The following is a 24,038-nucleotide window of genomic DNA, read 5'->3' as shown; positions in this document are numbered from 1 at the left end:
CTCAGATTCCATTTCTTATACATCACCAATGCACTTTTCTTTCTTTTGAATTTTACTCATCTATTGAAAGACTACATCCATGATCCCTCAGGCTTTGTGTCAAGTACTATTATTGTTTTCTTCTACCAGAAGTTAATTTTGTTTTGGTTTTATATTCCATTGAGTTATCCCTCCACACTTTAGGTTTTATTTTGTGTGTAATGCTCATCTTCATAACATTTTAGTTTGAAAATATAGCTCATCTCACAACGTAAATTTTAACACACTTGTCTTTCATTATCTGCGTTACCCACAATGCTTATCAGAAGACAGACTCATAGTTATGCTTCTGTATGGTTCATAACTTGGCAGGAACTTTTCTAAGGGGATTGCGGCAAAGATTCATCAAGGTACCAAGATTTTAATTCAAAACCTGACTCGGAAGGAATTCTCACAAAAAACAAATCAATGTTGATGTCAAAGCAAGAGTTTTTTTTTAATTCCTTACTGTTTTCTGCAACAATTAACAGGTAAATTAAGTTGGCTTTCTGCAAGTAGAGCAAGATGAATGATAATAAATTAAGACGCTATCTAAACAATTATACCTTGAACATCAATGAATTGGGGTGTAAAACAAAGAGATTAGTTTTGTACCTTTACCCCAATTCCATTATGGTCTACTCCTTATTTATCCTGCCAGCACCAAAAGATTTGGGGCAATTGAACTGGAATATCAATGGTGAAATCAATCATTCAACGATGTAATGCATCAATCCTTTAGTAAGTTAAGGTTTACTTTGAATTACATGAAACAGGCCTGCATTAAGAAGAATTACTCAAATCACGAGGCAACAGACAAATTTCTGGAACGTCCATCCACTGGGTTTAATGAAATTATAGTCAGATTACAATGTGGTGGTGCAGTAACTCATTACTACTTATCACAGATAATTTTGAAGTTCATAAAGCTTAGTTTATAATTTTGAATATGGACTTTTCTATTGCATCCTTTTTCAGCTACAGCTTTGGCAAGTATCTCTCCACTGATGACTGAGGTGGGCTCTATTTTGAAGTAAGCCAATCTCAATAACCCCACTGGTTAGTTTCCACATTGCTAAGTATCCATTTGCTCTGCTGTTCGATGACTTTAATAAAGTTGACTTTGACTGCTATTTGCAAAAAGATTCCTTCATGCAGATTTCTGCTGGCATCAGCTTTTTTTAATACAAAATTTAAAATATGACCAAGGTTTCAAATGATACAAACATCCTGATGATAGAAATATTCATCTTATAGAAAGTAAAAGCCTTCCATGAATCAGGATCACAGTGGATAGAGTAAATAGATCCTTTGGATTTCATTGGTAATGAAATGAAAAGAGAGACACTGACTAATGGTGAAGTCATTAAGCAATCTTACAAAACCTAGAATTTTAGTGAAATATGAATGTTTTGTAGTACATAATTACAATGTTATTTTTTCAGACATTTTAGCAACGATTTAATTTTGTAACTTTGCTAGAACAGGATTAAAATCATCAAAATATGAAAAAAACATCCTTTCAGTTAAGGAAACATCAAGAGGGATGAATCGCTAAAAGTCTAAATAACAGATCTGAGGGGCAGTGCAGGAGAAATATTTTTACCCAGCAAACTGATATACGTACAGTCCACGTACAGCCTTGATTGTAAATACATCTATATCAGCACGGCACGTCACTGTTCCTTTTTTAAGTTGTTGAATAGAAAACACAGACAACTGACTCCAAATTCTTGGTCTTATCAAATCTAACTGGTCATGTGCAACTAACATAAAAATATGAACATTACATAAAAACGTAGTTGAAAATATTATCACCAAATCTATGGAATTGCTTTCAAATGCTGATAGGTAAAGCACACTGATAGCATTCACAGACGATGCAATTAAAGCCCTTATCAAATATATAAATAAAATCTCATTTTTTTCTCTCTGCACTTATCTAGAATAAACTATTTTACAATACATGCTTAGAATAGATCAAAAGGATACAGTTTACTAGTTGCTGGTTATCATTATCAGTGGAATAGTACTGTTTTAATTTAAATATCAAAAAGTTTTCCAATGCATAAAAGAAAATCAAGTTCCAACTGAAACTTGCACTGAAACCCAAAAGACTGAATAATCTTAAATAATTAAAACGTGACATATTTTAAAACAGGAGGTATAGTCTCCATACTTGGCTTCCTTGTCTAAATTTTATAGGCATAGTTTCTTTCATGACTGACAACCATCATTCTAAAAAGAAGAATCTCTTGATAAGGTGTGAAATGGAACAAAATGTACTAGCATGCAACTGCTAAGAACACTATTGTCATAAAGAATGCATCATGAATTATACGAATTGGTTATATTCTGTCATGATTCATTCAGGAACAGTACGCTGCTATTTTGGTAAATTAGTTGTCAATAAAGATGGCACCTACATAAACCCACAGTCAAACTGGACATCAATTCAAATGCAATTATTTTGTGTGTTTATTTGCACACATTTTGTTAATAGTTCTTTCAGAGTTAGAGGCACTTGGATGAGGTTGACATGATACAGGAAAGTGAGTGACAAAGATTGGTGACCTTAATCAAACAGATACTTGCAATGTCTTTATAGAACTTGGAAGAGCATATCTTATCTCCTTGGCTCCACAGAATCATAAACCAGAGCAATTCTGAATCACTTGAGGAATGGTTAAAGATTATCATTTAAGGATTGGTAGAAAAAACATTCCATTGTCTGGGTATCCTTGCAATTTACAATTGGTTTGTTAAATACTTTAAACCCTTATTAGCATAATCAAGAGACTTTTTGCCTCTGGAAGCAGGCACTTCAGTCACCTAAGGAAAAGTGCCTTTAAAAATGACATCACCAGGCTGCTCTATTTATTGAGGTCATTGTTTGATTTGGAAAAGATAAAAGCAGCTCCAACTTTTTGAAAGTGGTAGCAAGAAAATTTTCTTTTTTTTGTGTTATTTCTTTACCAGCCTTCTAAACTAAACCTATGCATAAAGTGTTAGTTGGTTAATTAGATGCAACTGGGATACATGGGTTTCAATAGCCAGAATCAGCTTCAACTACGTTTCAAATATTTTTTTTAAATGTTAGTTAAGATACAATAACAATATGTAAAGAAAATACTATTTCTTTATGCATTAGTCAAACAGCACAGATTAGGAGCCAGGCATTAAACTCAATGTCATGAACCTTTGTCTACTGGGGACCTTCATCTGAGTCAGAACATGCGAAGGAAACGGTTCTCCATATCCAGCACGGAAAAGCAATTGAAATTGAAGCAAACTCACCTGCTGATATGCAGGTGCATTATTGCCATTTTAACAGATGGAGTTTAGAATTACTGTCTTGATTAGTGAAAAGTGTACATATCTTTTGGAGGTTGGAGGCGATGGAGAGTAATAAGTGTGGCACGTTTAACATAGCAATTTGCGCAATGCTGTTACAGTGACAGCGACATGGGTTTGAATCCAACAGTGTCTGCAAGAAGCTTGTACATTCTCCCTGTATCTGGATGGTTTCCTCCAGGTGCTCCAGTTTCCTCCTACTGTTCAAAAACATACTGGGGGTTATAACATAACAATTACAGCACGGAAACAGGCCATTAGGCCCTTCTAGTCCGCACCGAACCAAACACCCCTTTCTAGTCTCACCTCCCTGCACAATGCCCATAACCCTCCATCTTCTTCTCATCCATATACCTGTCCAACCTTTTCTTAAATAATACAATTGACTCCGCCGCCACTAATTGTCCCGGAAGATCATTCCACACGGCTACCACTCTCTGAGTAAAGAAGTTCCCCCTCATGTTACCTCTAAACCTCTGCCCCTTAATTCTTAACTCATGTCCTCTTGTTTTAATCTTTCCTCCTCTTAACGGAAATAGTCTATCCACATCCACTCTGTCTATCCCTTTCATAATCTTAAATACTTCTATCAAATCCCCTCTCAACCTTCTACGCTCCAAAGAATAAAGACCTAATCTGTCCAATCTCTCCCTATACTCTAGATGCTTAAACCCAGGTAACATTCTAGTAAACCTTGTAGGTTAATTGGGTGTAAATGGGCAGCACCAGCTCATGGGCCGAAAGGGCCTGTTACCTACATTTAAATTTAAGTAGAGGAGAATTGCTGTAATATTCCTACCTTCATAACAACCATCTTAAAATTAAATCAGGTTTAAGTGGTAAAGTGACTGGCAGATGGAAAATAACTAGTTTCATTTGAAATAAACAAAGGATTTGATCAAGTTATAAAATAAATATTTAATTTCTCACTTCAAATAAAAATTATGGATTATCAATTATTTGAGAAATATTGTCTGAATTTTGTTCTGTAGTAAGCAATTAAAATTGCTCAACTGAATACACAAGCAACCTCAACGTTCTTGGTAATTCTGCAATATTTAAAAAACAATGGAACAATATAAGTTTGCCTGTAAAAATGAACATGACAAGACACTGAATTTAAATTCTCATTCAATGCTGGCCTTTGTCATATGTTCAAATGCTCCACTAATGTATCCATCGTTGATGGAATTTTCCGTCCAAACAATAATTACGTACATTGTTAAATCAAATAGCAATGACGGCAAAAAATCGTGGCCAAGAAGCAAAAATTTGCATGGCTGCTCATCCCAAGCTGATATTCTGCTCAGAAGCAACCAGAGGAGAATCTTCTACTGGTCACCAAGAATGTAGGTAAGGGGGCTAAACACCAGGACAGTTGTTGTCAGGATGGTGGTATCTGCAGGAAAGCACTGCTGTCTCAAAAATGGAATAATGATTTACAGGCATTCTTTGAAATTGCACCCAGAAACAAGTGCACGAAGCATTGAATTTCAGCTCGAGACAAATTAATGGAACATTGCAATAATAGTCACGTTCTCTATGTGCATACAATAAAGTTTATCAATACTAATGTCCAGGCAGCCTCAGCATCCACTGTAAGGCTGGATCATATCAATAGCACGAGTTGCACAATAAACAGGGGAAATAATCTAATATTATTTTAGGATCATTGTCACCTTGAACACACTGGCTGTACCACCTTAACACTTGATCCAATCTATATACACGTTACCTTGCAATAATTCCTACATACTGCGTAGATTTGATCATTCACTTGGTTAAAAACAGTAGTAGTACAACTTAGGCTCGATGGAAAGATTTTTTTGTTTTCAACCTTTCTTCAGTTTGAGGTCACTACCTTGTATGCTGATTACAGCCTTGGGAATGGTCAGTCTGATCCCACATTACTGACGTTGCTTGTGAGTGACAAGCATAAGTATAAGGGAGTGGTGGGCCAGAGTTCTGGGATGCCTCAGTTCAGAGTTAACCTCTCTCTTGTTAACAGATTGCCTGCCATTCAACTGGTCCGGAACACCCATTCAAAGTCAAGCAATAGCAAGTCATATCCTGACAAGAAACAGTGACTAGAGAAAAGCTGCTTTTTACCAAAGGGGTAAATCTAATTCATGGCAAGTAACTCACTCCTCTTTCATTAGGAAATTAAGCTTCATATTTCTTTTTCCAATTCAGAAGTTTTTTCTTGCATCAGGTTACATTCATAGGAAACAATGATAATGGGCATTTGATTTGTTTCTAGATCATTGGACATCTATATCCTTATTATAAGTCCATGAGATATTGGACCAGAAGTAGACTGTTCAGCCCATCAGGTCTACTCTGTCATTCTATCATTCCAAAGTGCATAACCATACCTGTTATATTTCATTTGCCACTTTTTTGCCCATTCTCCAAATCTATGTCTTTCTGTGGCCTCTCTTTTTCTACTTCAATAATTGCCCCTCCACAAAGTTAAATTCTGCAATCCAAATTATAAAATGGAAATGCAAAAAAAAAAGTGCCCCAACATGAAATGCTGCAAAACACCACCAGTAACTGGTAGCCAACCAGAATAGAGATACCTTTCTTCCCATTCTCTGTTTCCTGCCAATCAGCCAATGCTAGTTTCTTTCCTGTAATTTCATGGGCTCTCATGTTGTTAAGCAGCCTTATGTGTGGTACAGCCTCGTGTGGAACATTGTCCAAGGGCTTTTGAAGGTCCAAATATGCAACATCAAGGCATATCCTTTGTGGTTTCCTCAAAAAATTGCAATAGCTTTGTCATGTAAGATTTTCCCTTCAATAAACCATGCTGACTTTGATCTTGGTCACGATCTCCAGGTACACGGTAACCTCATTCTTGACAATCGACTCCAACAACTTCCCAACCATCAATGTTGCGGCTAACAGGTCTATAATTTCCTCTCTGCTGCCTCCCTCCCTTTTTACGTAGCCAAGTGACCTTTGCAATTTTCCAGTTCTCTGGAACCATGCCAGAATCTATTGATTCTTGGAGGATAATTACAATGCCTCCACAATCTCTATTACTACTTCTTTAAGAACAAGAGTGCATCTGGTCTGGGTGGCATCTACCCTTGGACCATTCAGCTTCCCAACAACTTTTTCTCTGGTGATTGTGACTCTGTTTGCCGCTCTTCCCTGACACCCTTGAAATTCCGGTATACCGCTCAGTATGTGAAGACTGATTCAAAATGGTCAATCAGTTCCTCTGCCATCTCCTTGTCTCCCATTACAATTTCTCCAATGTTATTTTCGATCGGTCCTATATCTACTCTCATCTATTTTTTACTCTTAATATACTTTAACATGCTTTTGATATCCTTTTTTATATTATTTTCTAGCTTCCTTTTAAAGTTCATCTTTTTCTTTCTTGTGATCCTAGTTGTCTTCTGTTCACTTTTAAAAGCTTCCCAGTCCTCTACCTTCCCAGTATTTTGTCTTCCTTGTATGCCCTTTCCTTATCCTGTAGTTTGCTTTGTTCATGCTCCTCATTATCTTTATCCTCAAAGAGCACCTGCAATTTCCTGATTTACAAGTCAAATAATGAAAAGAAATGCACAAAAGCCAATTCCAAGTGCCTCATAGCTGTAGGGCCTGACATTTCTATACTGATCAATGAGTGCAACCTCTGCTCCAGGGTTTCGCGGTTTGTGTATACAGTAAACATGTGCAAAAGGAGACACGCGAGATGCTGGAAACTGAAGCCAAACACATTCTGCTATAGCAGCTCAGTGGGTCGAGCAACGTCAGTGTTCCCCCACTGAATGGTTAACGTTCTGAGCTGTAATTCTTTTTCAGGACTGCTGAAGAGTTTTGGCTCCAAACATGCACCAGTCTTTTTTTCTCCCACTGCTGCTGCCTGATCAAATGTGCAACTTGCCTGCTCTGACCCATATTTCTCTGACCCATATTCGCTGCCACATACAGCGGTGGAGGCCCGATCATTGGGGAGTTTAAGGGGGAGGTTGATAGTATCTAATTAGTCAAGGTTTCAAGGGATACAGGGAAAAGGCCAGATTTTGGAACTAGATGTGAGAACGGTTTAGCTCAGGGTGGATTTGTGGAGCAGACACAATGGGCTGAATGGCCTACCTCAGTTCCTTTATCTTGTGATCTTGTGATATGAGATTTATTTTCCAGCATAAGATTCTGTAAATTATAAATGGATATCCTTTCTTCCCAAGCTATTGGCTTATCACCCTATAGCACAGTTGGAGGTGGGGGATTATAGAGGAGGACAAAAATATTGAGGCAATTGACAAGGGATGGCGTATATATTACAGGAGATGCTGTGTGTTGTTGCAGATCAGCTGCACGGGAAGCAAACTGAAGCCATTCTTATTATCTCTGGTGTCTGGTTACGAAGTGAGTATGGAAATTATGCAATACATCTGAGAGAAACGTGCACTTGTAACAAACCCGAGAGCCCTGTCTTCCTGCTCATTTGCATCCAATGGGAAGGAGCAGAACTGCTTTGCTGCAGTGATGAGGCTATTTGTCACCTGCTGCAGCTTGGAGTGAATCCAAGATGTAAAACCTCTGGGCCACCTTTATCTTTAGAACTGTAGGTAACAAAATGTGTGAGTTGATGCTGGGCTCCATTTAATATTCTAACAGGTATCACTCCACTTTCATAATCTCTCCTGGGCAGTAAACTGGCAGGAGGATGCTTTTGTTCTTTAGACTAATGTGATTATGGCTTCCTCTCATCTCCTATCCTGCTCTTTGCAGCCAAAGTCCTCCCCACTGTTATCTTCTATGCCGTCCTTCTGCTATAAAGGTAGACTGAGCAGAATCCCCTGTTTTCGATTTAAGCAAGAGCTCTAGGTCAAACATAGTCACTTAATTCTACTACAGACTGGGATGGGCAGATTAGAACAGCTATAACTGGGCTTTGAAGATTCCTTTGAGCAACAATGCCCATCCCAATTGCCACCCCATAGGTTTTGTTAACAGTATTTACAATCGACAATTTCAACACAGAGAAGCTGAAATTGTCGCCTTAAATGATGAACCAAATCATTGGTTCCTATTAAGTCCAAGAACTTTCAGCTATTATGATGTCAACAACCTCTGAGGAACAATAGACAAAGGAGATCCATCTGTATTCCTGGTGGTCCAGCATTCATTTTCTCTGGCCTCAACCTGAATTTGATTTCAATGGGTATCTAGTCCTTGTGACATGTGTCATCTGTTGAAATATTCAGAGAAAGCTCACAAGTAAAAGCCCATCGTGAATTCTCCTAGTTTGCAAATTAAGAGCATAATTTACTGAGACCGCGAATGGATGCATTCTAGGAGGAGGAGAACTCCAAGGGGTGAATGGCCCTATGTAATCCATGATGAATAAAATAAAAAATGTTAAAATTAATGACCCCTAAATGCATTAATATTGGTGGGGGTTTGGAGAAAGTGAGTCACAGATTTTCAATTTAAAAATTGTAAACATAAAATGTCAGCATGTTAAAATGGTAGTTTGCATAATGTGACTGGGTTAATAGACAGCCTGGCTTATTATAACACCAATCCTGTAGAATAGTATTAAAACTGAAAGTAAACATGATTGTTTCATAAATAAAGCCACACAGCACATTAGTAAAATTAATTTAGCAAAATCAAGTATGATGACGAAATTAGTTTAATCTAAATGATATGCCCTCTATGAACAGTATCTTAAACTCTGCAGTAAAACACTAACATTAGACAGGTTCAATGGATCCCAGGATTGGCCTGCTTAAGAAACAGTATATTTGACTCCACTAGCATCTCGCTCAATTTCTTTCCCAGCCAATGTGGGACACAGATGATAATAATGTCCATAAATTACCTGGAGTGAGGGACGTCTACTACTGACTGAAGCCATCACCAACAGTCTTTCGCACAGGCTCATTATAAGATTTGTTATTGAGAGAACCCTGCACTTTAATAAAATGGTTAATATGAACTGAATCAGTCAGTCTCAATAGAGGATCTTCGTGTGATGTCTCAAAAATGTGGGACAGTTATGAAGTCTAACTGCCAGAGCAATAAAATGCATACTTCCATATTTGATAAGATCTGCTTACTTTATGAGTGTTAGATGTTTAAAGCATTTTAAGTGACTTTATCCAACAACTTTACAAATCACAGCATGCTTGGCAAATAAATAAGAAACATGGTGAAAGGGTTTAACATTGTTTGGGGATGCAAGTGTGTTTATAGACTTTCAAAAAGAGAAACCAAGCAAAACAATGAAAAGCTTCTCTGGGGGCTTTACAAGTGAGAAAACATTTGTGAGGTGCCAAATAAAGCTTTCAATATAACTAAAGGAGTACATAGCTCAAACAAAATCAGAAAGGTTTACTGTGTAAATAAAATACATATCCTATAGGGAAGCATTTGTAACGAGAAACGTGAGGGCAGCTGTTAACTGCGTCTGGCACTTTTGCTTTCTGTACCATTTTGTTCACATATTGCTGAATAGCTGTCCGTTTACAGTAAAGAAACTGCCTTGGCCCGAGACCATGAGATGGTCTTGCTGAAATTTGTAGATAACCTTTTTAAAAGCTGTACAAAAATTCCACTCTTGAATAAAGCAATGTACTATAAATTAGCTCTGTGGCAAAATGTCTCTGCAGCATTCAATTGTAATAGTTTTACACTAAAATGTTAGAATTATCAGTCAGGATCTTTATAGAATGCTGTTAATGCCCCAATACTTAGATATTAGGGTATTCTATTTCAGATCTCAATGTAATATATAAAATATCAAAAGTATGCACAAAGTTATCAGACTGGGTTTTTGTTATCTAAATCTGTAGAATTGATGAGGTTACCATGTAGCATAACTGGAGAGCAGCATCGATGTTACTCCCCTCAGTTTCTCAGTTGTAGTTTTAAGGTATAGTTTCTATATGCTATGGAAGACACCATGGTTTTGCCCAGAAGAGAGCACTTTGCAGACATTCACAAAGATGTTAATTTCATGCAACTCACAACCAGCAGTCCATTTAAAACACAACTGATCCTTACTCTGGGTTGAATATATGAAGCAAATGCAAGTAAAACTAATTTAACCTTTGAAAACTTATCTCTAGGGGGGAAAACAGTCAAAATCCCTTTATAAGATTTTTAAGCACTGCAATTATTGATGAGTACTATATTACTTCAATTTTCTCTGATCAGAAAAGCAAAACCACCAGAGACTGGAGCAGCTGTCAAGTCATTTTCCGACTGGAATGAAGTAGTTTACAGTGGGTCTGTGTTGGTCTCCAAAGACCCAGTTAAGAAGCCTTTTTAAACTGCCTTAAAAAAGCCAACTCATACATTAATCAACTTCAGCCTCTACCCATACTTGCTGCAATACATCAATTACTACACTTTTCTAATAAATTCCCGTTGACGGTGACTGCCTTATTAAAGCCCACTAAAACGATACAATAAAAGTAAAAGGGTATTAATATTACCTTTCGATGCAGCTATCACCTTACCAAGAATTACTGCACAATCTGCTGACGGAATTCATACTGCATTACAATTAACATCAGTAAAGCTAATTCTAACAACATCCAGCTTGCTAATTTTATACACTAATAATAAAAGACATTGCTATGCAAGATCAGCCTCTTTTATCATGCTTCCATGGCACACCAGAGATCTCCTGCCATTGTTCACATGAAAGACAATTATACCAAAGAACATCAAACCCAAAAATGACAATCTGCTAACCAGCACTGGGTATTGCTACATTCATTTCTCCATTTTCTGAACCAATAGACAACAATTCTCTGTGGATGTGTGTGTGTGTGTGTGTGTGTGTGTGTGTGTGTGTGTGTGTGTGTGTGTGTGTGTGTGTGTGTGTGTGTGTGTGTGTGTGTGTGTGTGTGGGTGGGGGGGTGGATGGGGGGGTGGTTAAAAAGAAAAAGAAATGCCCTGTGCTGATTTATACTTCCCTCTTTTGCATTCATCAACTGACTGCTGCCATTTTCAGATCAACATTTTTATAGCCTGAGGTTCAAATGCTGGACACGTTTGAAGAAATGCACCAATAATGATGGCCATATATTTCCATATTTAAAAACAATGCCGTATGCTTGGAAAATGAACTGCAACCATCCACAGGGGAATTGATGCTGCAACAGGTTGCATACTAAAGCTCGGCCCTGGAAGCAGAAACAGCAGTTTGCCCATCCACCAAAATAAATGAATGGTTACTGTCTACACAACAATAAAGGACCACTGATCCGTTTCACGTGTCTGGCTTAAACGGCATACACTGACCAGTTTGCTTTGGGTGAAGCAGTCAGCTCAGCAAATAGAGCTCAGTTTATTATGTGAAGATGGATAGGACTCTAAAAGTTAAATTACACTAAATATTTACAAGCTTAGTGTATTATATTACATTACCCATTACTCACTTCTGTTTCTGCAAACATACTCTACTCAAAGAAGAAGAGAGTTGGCTCAGAGTAGGTTCTGGTAAAGAATCCAAAACATAGAAATTGGTAACATGCAAGATCATTCAGCTTGAGTTGTTAAAGCCTCAGGTGTAAACTGCTGCATTACAATTTTTACCATAGTTTCTGACAGAATCTTACGGGAAGAAATTGAACTTTATCTTTTCTTGATACAAATTAAATTTGCTTTGTTTTTTTTTAACCTTACAGATCATCAAGCAATCAATCCTTACAGTTGTCTGGTATGTTCTGTGTAATTCCAACTTTTGGAGATGATAAAGCGATGAGAATAACTCTGCCGTTTTCTTATTAGTTGAACCATGAATTGTCGGACGAACATAACCTGTTCCGATTTATTTTACATTGTGACACTTAGAACTTTACAAGATTAAGAAACAGGAAAAATCAGTCATGACCAAAATTTCATCTGCCTTCTCTTTAAGCAACAAAGAGAAAGATAGAAATAAATACTGCAAAAAGAGCTTAAAAATAGATCCACATTGAGACCATAACATTAAGCCAGAGCAAATGTTTTTGTTGACTCAATCTATCTTCATGTTGATGCATTCGTCAAGACTTCATTTAATTTTCATTACTCGTGCTAGCATACGTGTTATAATTCAGAAGATGGAAATTAAAAGGTCAATTATTGAAACAGCTCACAGAATAAAAAATAATCATTTCATAATTTCTTTAAGTACTGCAAGTTATGAAAGTTAAGTACTCTGCAAAATATGCATGATCAAGATATTTGCTTAATGTATTAAAATTATTCAAATATTTTATGTACAATCTTATTATGAAATTTTTCATTACCACCTTCAGGAGGTGGGGAGGTGAGATGTGACGACTACCTTTGCATATTCGTTAAAGATTTCACCCCCCCTCCCCATAGCAAATGAACAACGAGCAACTCTGAAAAAAAAATCTGCCAGTCGTGTCTTCGTCTTTTTGAAGAAACTGCATTAAAATCTGGGCAAGAGTAGAATATGCTCTGTATCAAAAATTCTCAGAGCAGAAATACTTTACAATTGGCAGAATAGAGTGCAGTAAGAAAACACAACGATATATAAGGATTAAAAATAATTTTGAGAACCTACACAAAAATTTGAATATTAAGTGTTGTGTCAATTATATTAATAATTTTGACAGCTTTTCCAGAGAGCATTGAAATTCTAACATTCCTCAAAAATCATTTTGCCTTCTATTTATTAATATCTGTAACCGGGCATGAAACTTTATACTTCTGCAAGAAATATGGATGCTGCATCTCATGTGCTATCACATCCTACACAAGAACCACTGAGCTCTTTATTTTGGCTCCTTTCAGTGCTGTATTAAATGTTTCTTCTTCCCTAAAGCAACTGCTTATGAACCTCTGGGGAATCTCCATTTCATTTTTCGAAATATGAACTAGCGTTATTCTAATTTCTCTCCTTGCTATGCAGCCATGGCCTTTACTTTAATACAAAAATAACCTTTACAACAAGAAAACCACACAATTTAACATTTCCATCAACAAAATATGATTGGCATAAGACACTCTTCTTTGTTTTAAACAACTAAAATGCTGAAACAAAGGTTTTGAAGACTTTCCCTTCACCCCACCCCCCCAATAATCCATCCCCTGAAAAAAGGAAAAGTACATGGCTCTTGATTTATCAAACCACCTGCTATCAAATTAAATTTGTTCTGCACAAGCCTAACTGTATTAGTTTTCAAACAAGCCAAAGCAATCTTCAGGATATGTTTGTGCACAAAATTAGGTTGTGCGGATTTCAGTTAATTACAGTAAGGATAATGAAATCCATCACCGTTTAGTACACTGTAACACACAGAAAAAATGGAAAATGGAATGACAGGATAAAATGATTAATCCATTCTTTTCAATGCAATTTTTAAGAAAAGCATTTAAATGGTCATGGTAGTCTTAAAGGGATCTAAGACGATGCTCTTGTACAGTTAGCATACTTTTTTTACACTGGTGTATAATGTTTGAATTTGATAACATAGCTTTGTTTCATTTAATTTTTAATGCTATCTTTCTTCTGGTAAATTAATTCCAACCTTCCATTCCTGTGCCATTTATGATTCTGGTACTGAGTGGTGTGGATTGCAAGTTCCTAGACACAGTAAATGGTCACTGCAGATCGTTCTCAAAAACAGTGACTTACGTTGTGATTTTACCATATAACCACTTACAGCACAGAACAGGCCAGTTCGGCCCTACTAGTCCATGCCGTAACAAATCCCCACCCTCCTAGTCCCACTGACCAGCACCCGGTACATACCCCTCCAGTCCTCTCCTCTCCATGTAACGATCCAGTCTTTCCTTAAATGTAACCGACGATCCCGCCTCAACCACGTCTGCTGGAAGCTCATTCCACATCCCTACCACCCTTTGCATCAAGAAATTTCCCCTCTTGTTCCCCTTATAATTTTCCCCCTTCAATCTTAAACCATGCCCTCTAGTTTGAATCTCCCCCACTCTTAATTGAAAATTTTGTTCTAGGGATGTAGGTGAGATATAGGTACATCCTTAACCACCCTAAACTGGCAGTAAAGTGCGTTCTTCTTCAATAACTGCAGCTTTTGTACACACAAAGAATGGAAGGACACTGCTGCACCAAATCAGGAGTCCTATCATTTAGAGGAGATGGCAGCATTTCACAATACAGGTTGCTCTTAAAATCTCTGAGGATGAAGATTCTGCCTTGGTTCTCTCTATTCCTCTGGGCATCAACATTGGACAAGTCTTCTGTTTTGGGACAGACAGGACAAGTACATCTTTGAATGTCAGTGGCACAAGAACTCTGATACTGAGTCTCTTAGTTCTAAGCTAGAAATATGCACTTCTACACATTTCATCAATGAGAAAATAATGCAGATTCCTTGACTGGACTTCCGATGTCAGTATTATGTTATCTTAAATTTGTAGAAACAAAAACTGGTGATTCCTTTCTTTTCCACCAGGTCCTCAAAATATGGTTCCATGTTAAAACATCTTTGTAAATTGCACTGTGCCCATATTTGTTGGGATTATGGCAAAACCAAAATTAGATGCTCACGATTAGCAAGCACATGTATATGACATAAAGAGGAAGTCATAGATTATCTTTGATGAATTGCTAACCAAGCAGTAAAGGAAAAATTCTTTGATTTCCCAGACAGCCAAAAGCTGATAGCCAAAACAATGATTCAGGAAGAAATATTATCACGCAATATGAAAGGACAAAATTGATTAAATTTGGTGAGATAGATTATTGAAATGACTGTTGTAAACACGCACACGTGATGGAGGAACACAGGAGGTCTCACATCGTCCACTGGAAGTAAAAATGCATGACCGACGTTTTGGGACTGAGTCCTTCTCAAGGTCAGGCCCGAAACAAAGGCTGCAAGACCTGCCGAGTTCCTCTAGCATTTCTGTGTTTTTACTACAATCAATAATAGAGTCTGCAGACATTTGTGTTTCACTCTTTTGAAATGACCATAACATCTCTATGCTGTACCTTAGACATAACTTAAGCAAGATCTATTGGACCATAAATTTGGGCACCATAGGGAAAAGTTAAGAAATAATAGGAAAGAAAAAGGAAGCTGAAGATTCAGAAGAAATTTAAGTAGTTATGTGCACATGCTGTCTTAACCCTAGGAGATACATAGCCCAGGGAAACAAGAAGAGAAATAACAATCAAAAAGCTAATATATTCCCACCCCAGAGAGAAAGACAAGGAAAGAAAGGACCCGACACTGAAACAGTACCATTCATAACCTCAGGGCATCCCAAAGTGTTTCACGGCCCATGATAAATGGTTGAAATATAGACATTGTTGAACCTATTTTTTTTTCAAATTATTGGCACTAGCAGGTGAGCATTGAAATTTTAGAAATGCACCTTTAATCTTATGTGACTAAAAAAAAAACATTCTTTATAAACTTTCAAAAGTTAGGATACAAGCCATTTCAATGTATTTTTTTCCCATGGCCAGCTCACTGTCATACATAAAAGTGTGCAACAAATATATGTTCTTTGGTTTTGTTACAAGCAGAGCAAAATAAGAAAAAAATAAAAATCACAGTATCATTTATGGTCTTGTAGTGCCAGTTTATTTGGATTTTTTTTATGAATTGCAAACACTCATTTTTTGTGTGGTTGCAAAATTTGCAGACTGATTAGTTTTTTTTCATGTAAATTGTCTGCACATGCAGGATAAATATGAAGAAGGCAGTTGTGAAATTAATTCCTGTACAAGGAAGATGAGGTTAGAAAAATAAGACGGGGCTTCACTGAAACATTCAAAATTCTGACGGTGTGAGGTCGATGAGATGCTAGAAGTTTGTTTTCTAAAAACTGGGGAATCATCGTCTCAGGATACAGGCATGACAATTAGGACTGAGATCAAGAGAAATGCGTTCACTCAAAAAGTGATGAACCTGTGGAATTCTCCATCATGGAAAGGCTGTGAAGATCATGTTTAAGAAGATTTCTATACACAAAAAAAAGAATGAAAATAAAGAATCTCATCCATGACTTAATTGAACAGCAGAGCAAGCTCGAGGGGGTCAAATGATGGCACGGTTAGTGTAGCGGTTAGCGCAATGTGGTTACAGCACCAGCGGCAGGTGTTTGAATCCGGCACTGTTTGCATGTTTTCCACATGTCTGCATGGGTTTCCTCTGCGTTTTCTGGTTTCTTCCCATCATTCAAAGCATGCCTGGTTGCAGGTCAATTGGTATAATTGGGTGGCACGGGCTTGTGGGCCGGAAGGGCTTGGTACCATGTTGTCTATCTGCATGGATGTATTTATGATCTACTCCAGCTGAACATAATCTGCTGGAGGAACTTAGCCAGTTGAACCCCATCACTCTTGAAGAAGGGCTTCAGTCTGAATAGCTGATCATTCCTTTCACCCATGGTTGCTGCTCATCCTGGTCAGCTCTTTCAGCAGAATATATTTAGCTTTAGACTCTAGCATTCAAAGTCTCCTGCACATACTTAGTCAACTCCTGCTCCTAACTCGGCTTCATTAAATCAAATAAAACTGTGATCCTGATCTTAGGAGCAATGATCACCATTCACAGTTCTCCATTGCAGATGCTATATAAAGGAATCTTCCAATATGGCAAGTGTAACAGTTAGCACTGTTATCACGCCAGCGACCCGGGTTCGAATGTGGCGCTGTCTGTACAGAGTTTATACGTTCTCCCCGTGTTGGTGTGAGTTTCTTCAGGTGCTCCAGTTTCCCTCCACCCTTCAAAATGTATGGGGGTTATAGGTCAATTGGGTGGACAGGTACTCCCCGACTTATGATCATCCACACATACAACCAATTTTTTGAAAAAAATTTTTAAAATATATAAAATTTACATTGTTTATGTTGTATTTGACAAAGTATAACGGGGATACAGGGCATGTAAGAATCAGGTTGTGCAAACCTACCTTGTTATTCGGCGTCCCGGGGTCCATAGGCTGAGCGTGGCCATCTTTATTCCTAGGTGCATGCATTAGTCTTCGGTTGGCACATTAGCAGTGTGTTTGTGTATTAGAGTCCGGTTGGCGAATGCGTGGTGGATTCGCGTACTTGAGTTCAAACAGCACATGCATAAGAGTTAAGGGCACAAATTATCAGGGCACTTTTTTAACTCACCCGCATGCGCAACCAAACTCCAGTACACAAACCTACCACACATACACCAATCAAACTCCAATACACAAACCTACCACACATACACCAATCAAACTCCAATACACAAACCTACCACGCATACACCAACCAAACTCCAATACACAAACCTACCACGCATACACCAACCAAACTCCAATACACAAACCTACCACGCTTACACCAATCAAACTCCAATACACAAACCTACCACGCATACACCAACCAAACTCCAATACACAAACCTACTATGCATACACCAATCAAACTCCAATACACAAACCTACCACACATACACCAATCAAACTCCAATACACAAACCTACCACGCATACACCAACCAAACTCCAATACACAAACCTACCACGCATACACCAACCAAACTCCAATACACAAACCTACTATGCATACACCAATCAAACTCCAATACACAAACCTACCACACATACACCAATCAAACTCCAATACACAAACCTACCACGCATACACCAACCAAACTCCAATACACAAACCTACCACACATACACCAATCAAACTCCAATACACAAACCTACCACGCATACACCAATCAAACTCCAATACACAAACCTACCACGCATACACCAACCAAACTCCAATACACAAACCTACCACGCATACACCAATCAAACTCCAATACACAAACCTACCATGCATACACCAACCAAACTCCAATACACAAACCTACTATGCATACACCAATCAAACTCCAATACACAAACCTACCACACATACACCAATCAAACTCCAATACACAAACCTACCACGCATACACCAACCAAACTCCAATACACAAACCTACTATGCATACACCAATCAAACTCCAATACACAAACCTACCACACATACACCAATCAAACTCCAATACACAAACCTACTATGCATACACCAACCAAACTCCAATACACAAACCTACCACGCATACACCAACCAAACTCCAATACACAAACCTACTATGCATACACCAATCAAACTCCAATACACAAACCTACCACACATACACCAATCAAACTCCAATACACAAACCTACCACGCATACACCAACCAAACTCCAATACACAAACCTACCACACATACACCAATCAAACTCCAATACACAAACCTACCACGCATACACCAATCAAACTCCAATACACAAACCTACCACGCATACACCAACCAAACTCCAATACACAAACCTACCACGCATACACCAACCAAACTCCAATACACAAACCTACTATGCATACACCAATCAAACTCCAATACACAAACCTACCACACATACACCAATCAAACTCCAATACACAAACCTACCACGCATACACCAACCAAACTCCAATACACAAACCTACCACACATACACCAATCAAACTCCAATACACAAACCTACCACGCATACACCAATCAAACTCCAATACACAAACCTACCACGCATACACCAACCAAACTCCAATACACAAACCTACCACGCATACACCAATCAAACTCCAATACACAAACCTACCATGCATACACCAACCAAACTCCAATACACAAACCTACTATGCATACACCAATCAAACTCCAATACACAAACCTACCACACATACACCAATCAAACTCCAATACACAAACCTACCACGCATACACCAACCAAACTCCAATACACAAACCTACTATGCATACACCAATCAAACTCCAATACACAAACCTACCACACATACACCAATCAAACTCCAATACACAAACCTACTATGCATACACCAACCAAACTCCAATACACAAACCTACCACACATACACCAATCAAACTCCAATACACAAACCTACCACGCATACACCAACCAAACTCCAATACACAAACCTACTACGCATACACCAATCAAACTCCAATACACAAACCTACCACGCATACACCAATACACAAGCCCAACACGCATGTGGCAACTGGACTCCAATATGCAAACACACTGTTAATGTGCCAACCATAGCCTAGCACATGCATACAGGAATTAAGATGACCACGCCACCCTTTGAATACCGGGACGTTGAATATCCACATTTTGGCTCTTACATGTCCTCTATCCCTGTTATAATTTGTCAAATACAACAAAAATCTACAATGAAAAAAAGATTTGATTAAAAGGTTTTCTTTAAGACTTCGGTATCCACGCGCGTGGGCAAAATTCCGACTTACGTCCATTCCGAGATACGACCGATCATTCTGTCCCAATTACGATCATAAGTCAGGGACTACCTGTAATTTAAAATTTAAATTAAAGTTTAACTTGTAAGATCTACTTAAAAACCTTATAAGTTTCAAACAACTGAGTATTCTAAAGAAAGTTGAACATCAGTATGTATTTTGTGTGTGTGTGTGTGTGTGTGTGTGTGTGTGTGTGTGTGTGTGTGTGAGTGAGTGTGTGTGTGTGAGTGTGTGAGTGTGTGTGTGTGTGTGAGAGAGAGAGAGCGAGAGAGAGAGAGAGAGAGAGAGTGAGTGAACTAAATAAGATTTACTGGGCCTCCAACATGACCAAGAAATGGGGTAACTTCAGGGAAGCAGCAGCTGTATTTCTCCTTCTGCATCCCACTACTGCATTCAGGAGAGTGGTGGGTAACATGGGCACTGTTTTGCCAACACCCACATTGCCAGGGGTGATTGTTAGCATGGGTATAGGACACCATCTGTCCCAAAACATTTAAATATCCTGAAACCAGCAGCAGACACTCATAAAGGTCAAAATCAACAGGTGTGTAGCTCCCACTGCCCTTTCCTTCTGTGAATCTACCTGTTGTATTCATGTAACCATGTTGCTTTGTAGGTTGAAGACAGGTCCCACATCAAACATGTTTAAATTATAAATGCAGCATGTTAATTGGCATGACAATTTACCAATTGAGCATTCACTCTCCACACCTTTGCCCTCAGGTTGCCATATGTACTGGATGTGTATTGATATATGTCTATCAACACAGAGGGACACCTCCCAAAAACCACACCAACTGCTCATCCTAAGCTTATGATCCCTAGTATCTGGAACAAAACTGCTAATTGCCAGCTCATTAGAAAATCACACAGTCCGAATAGAGAAATATGTAAACACATTTCCTTTGTTACTGGGTTAAAATTCTTCAGTTTCCTACACCAAAACTCAGTGATAGTAAATTTACCACAATCATTGCAACAAGCCTGAAAGGTAACTCCTCCACGTTTTCACAGGGGCTATAAGGGATGATTATTAAATGCTGACCTGCCTTTGATGCCCACATTTAACAGCATGGTAGCAAAGCAGTTAGCACAACGCTGTTACAGTGCCAATGGCTCAGGTTTGAATCCGGTGCCATTTGTAAGGAGTTGGTACTTTCTCCCTGTGTCTGTGTGGGTTTCCTCAGGTGCTCCAGTTTCCTCCCACCCTTCAAAAACGTACCAGGAGTGTACGTCAATTAAGCGTAATTGGACGGCATGAGCTCATGGACCAAAAGGGCCTATTTCCATGTTGTATGTACACATTTTAAAAATTTTAAAATTATACAAGTGAATAGAGAAACAAACTTCCCCTTTCTAATCACAGTTTCTGATTTACCTCATCTCTATTACTGATTATCTCACGAATATCATCCACAACAGCCACATTCAATCCAACTGAGAGACACAGAATCAAATGATTTCTAGTATCTGCCTTCCATCATTAGCTGAAGGACCTATTCTGTGCTATAATCTTCTATGTTCTATTTGCTTTTGACAGTGCAGTTGTTCCCATGCAACGCTATCCCATTGATGGCAGCATGGCTGCCAGAAGATTGCTCACCGTATAGAGGAAGTTACAGAAAACCTTGAAGCAGCCATGTACCTGGATAGCTTCAACCACACTCTGCACATGCACAACAGAAATCCAGCCTGGCTGGTTGATAACCAACAACAGAGGTGGTAGTATGATGGTGCTGGGATCACTTGGGCTGACATTGTGTGAGAAAGCAGAGAATTTATATTGCGCTGAACCACTGCCACTCTCTCAGGTCGACAATGGAAGTGCTTTGCTATAACACCATAACATCTCTTTGCACATTATGATGCAGAACCAATGCAACAGATTCTGAACTTTGAGGACAGGAATCTGAGCTCCAACACCTCTCATCAAACAATAGATGGCATCTGCCTTTGTTGCCACAGAAGCTGAGATACCAACCATCGGGTGCTGAGACGATATTGTCCACACTTATATTCCTCAAACCTGAAGGAAGGCTCTGGATAGAAAGCAACTCAATCACATCTACCTACTCCTTGATAGGTGTTCAGGGAGAGCCGATTGGCATCCCACATGGCATACACACCGCCTGCAAGTTATTCCATTGAAGCCCGCATCTGAGAACATGCTCATCATCCCTCTTCTAGTGAGGTAATCCATGAGCCACCTTTACCCTCCATCACATCCACGTGTAAAGTGCCAGCATCCAAACTGGTGACAGAGAGCTTGAGAATGAGTGAAGGGCTGCCCCAGGTTGAACAGCTGAGGCCTGTGTAAGGGCACAATGATAGGATGTCAGAGGACAGGCACTTCAGCCCATTAAATCCTTCGATAAGGTTCCGCATGGGAGGTTAGTTAGGAAGGCTAAGTCCTTGGGTATTAATCTGGAGATAGTCAAATTGATTCAACAGTGGCTGGATGGAAGGTGCCAGAGAGTAGTAGTAGATAATTGTTTGTCAGAATGGAGGCCGGTGACAAGCGGTGTTCCTCAGAGTTCGGTATTGGGACCATAGCTATTTGTCATATATATTAATGATCAGGAGGATGGGGCGGTAAATTGGATTAATAAATATGCAGATGATACTAAAATAGGGGGAATTGTGGATAATGAAGAGATTTTCAAGGATTGCAGAGGGATTTAAACTGCTTAGAGGAGTGGGCTGAAAGATAGCAGATGGAGTTCAATGCTGATAAGTGTGTGATGCTTCATTTTGGAAAGAATAATCAAAGCAAGACATATGTGGTAAATGACAGGGCATTGAAGATCTAGGAATAACAGTGCATTGTTCCCTGAAGGTAGGAGGGCATGTGGATAGGGTGGTGAAGAAGGCTTTTAGTATGCTTGCCTATATAAATCAGTGCATAGAATATAGGAGTTGGGAAGTAATGATGAAACTGTATAAGGCATTGGTAAGGCCAAATTTAGAGTACTCTGGGGAGTTCTGGTCACCAAGGAAGGATATTAACAAGATAGAGAGAGTGCAGAGAAGATTTACAAAAATGTTACCTGGGTTTCAGCAACTGGAATTCAAGGAAAGACTGAGCAAATTAGGTCTTTATTCCTTGGAACGTAGAAGGCTGAGAGGGGATTTGATAGAGGTGTTTAAGATAATGAGCGGGATAGATAGAGTTGATGTAGAAAGGCTTTTCCCACTGAGAGTAGGAGAGATGGATACAAGAGGTCATGGGTTGAGAGTTGACGGGCAAAGGTTTAGGAGTAACATGAGGGGGAACTTCTTCACTCAGAGATTGGTTACTCTGTGCAATGGGCTTCCGGGAAAAGTGGTGGAGGCAGGGTCAATTTTGTAATTTAAGAAAGAGTTGGATAAGTATATGGATGGGAGGGGGATGGAGGGATATGGGCAGAGTGCCGGTAAGTGGGATTAGAAGAGGGTACTTGGATCAGTGTGGACTAGAAGGGCCAAATTGGCCTGTTTCCATGCTGTAATTGTTATACACCTAATTCTTTCTTCTTTGGCTTGGCTTCACGGACGAAGATTTATGGAGGGGTATGTCCATGTCTGCTGCAGGCTCGTTGGTGACTGACAAGTCCGATGCGGGACAGGCAGGCATGGTTGCAGTGTTTGCAAGGGAAAATTGGTTGGTTGGAGTTGGGTGTTGGGTTTTTCCTCCTTTGTCTTTTGTCAGTGAGGTGGGCTCTGCGGTCTTCTTCAAAGGAGGTTGCTGCCCGCCGAACTATGAGGCGCCAAGATGCACAGTTGGAGGTGATATCAGCCCACTGGCGGTGGTCAGTGTGGCAGGCACCAAGAGATTTCTTTAAGCAGTCCTTGTACCTCTTCTTTGGTGCACCTCTGTCTCGGTGGCCAGTGGAGAGCTCACCATAGAACATGATCTTGGGAAGGCGATGGTCCTCCATTCTGGAGACGTGACCCACCCAGCGCAGTTGGGTCTTCAGCAGCATGGATTCGATGCTTGCGGACTCTGCCAGCTCGAGTACTTCGATGTTGGTGATGAAGTCATTCCAATGAATGTTGAGAATGGAGCGGAGACAGCGCTGATGGAAGCGTTCTAGGAGCCATAGGTGATGCCGGTAGAGGACCCATGATTTGGAGCCGAACAGGAGCGTGGGTATGACAACGGCTCTGTACACACTGATTTTTGTGTGTTTCTTCAGGTGGTTGTTTTTCCAAACTCTTTTGTGTAGTCTTCCAAAGGCGCTATTTGCCTTGGCGAGTCTGTTGTCTGTCTCTTTGTCGGCCCTTGCATCGGATGAAATGGTGCAGCCAAGGTAAGTAAACTGGTTGACCGTTTTGAGTTCTGTGTGCCCGATGGAGATGTGGGGGGGGCTGGTGGTCATGGT

The 24,038-nt window shown here is 39.2% G+C and overlaps 1 protein-coding gene across 8 annotated transcripts in view; it reads right to left on the bottom strand.

Moving 5' to 3' along the window:
- The window catches only part of LOC138760560 (estrogen-related receptor gamma), a 255,419-nt gene that overhangs the window by 157,895 nt on the left and 73,486 nt on the right, over window positions 1–24,038 (bottom strand). For 5 of the 8 annotated variants that reach the window (XM_069931279.1, XM_069931285.1, XM_069931287.1 and 2 more), the window contains one exon: window positions 19,669–19,728. The exons of the other annotated variants lie outside the window; for them this stretch is intronic. In XM_069931279.1, the coding sequence (XP_069787380.1) occupies window positions 19,669–19,694 (26 nt within the window). In that variant the 5' untranslated portion in view covers window positions 19,695–19,728. The remainder of the gene's footprint in view (window positions 1–19,668; window positions 19,729–24,038) is intronic. 8 annotated transcript variants of the gene reach the window in all.

The sequence above is a fragment of the Narcine bancroftii genome, chromosome 4 (genome assembly GCF_036971445.1).
Source record: "Narcine bancroftii isolate sNarBan1 chromosome 4, sNarBan1.hap1, whole genome shotgun sequence".
NCBI classification, from domain to species: Eukaryota; Metazoa; Chordata; class Chondrichthyes; order Torpediniformes; family Narcinidae; genus Narcine; species Narcine bancroftii.
Note: the sequence above shows the minus strand (reverse complement) of the source record. Positions and strands in the feature narration are given on the sequence as shown.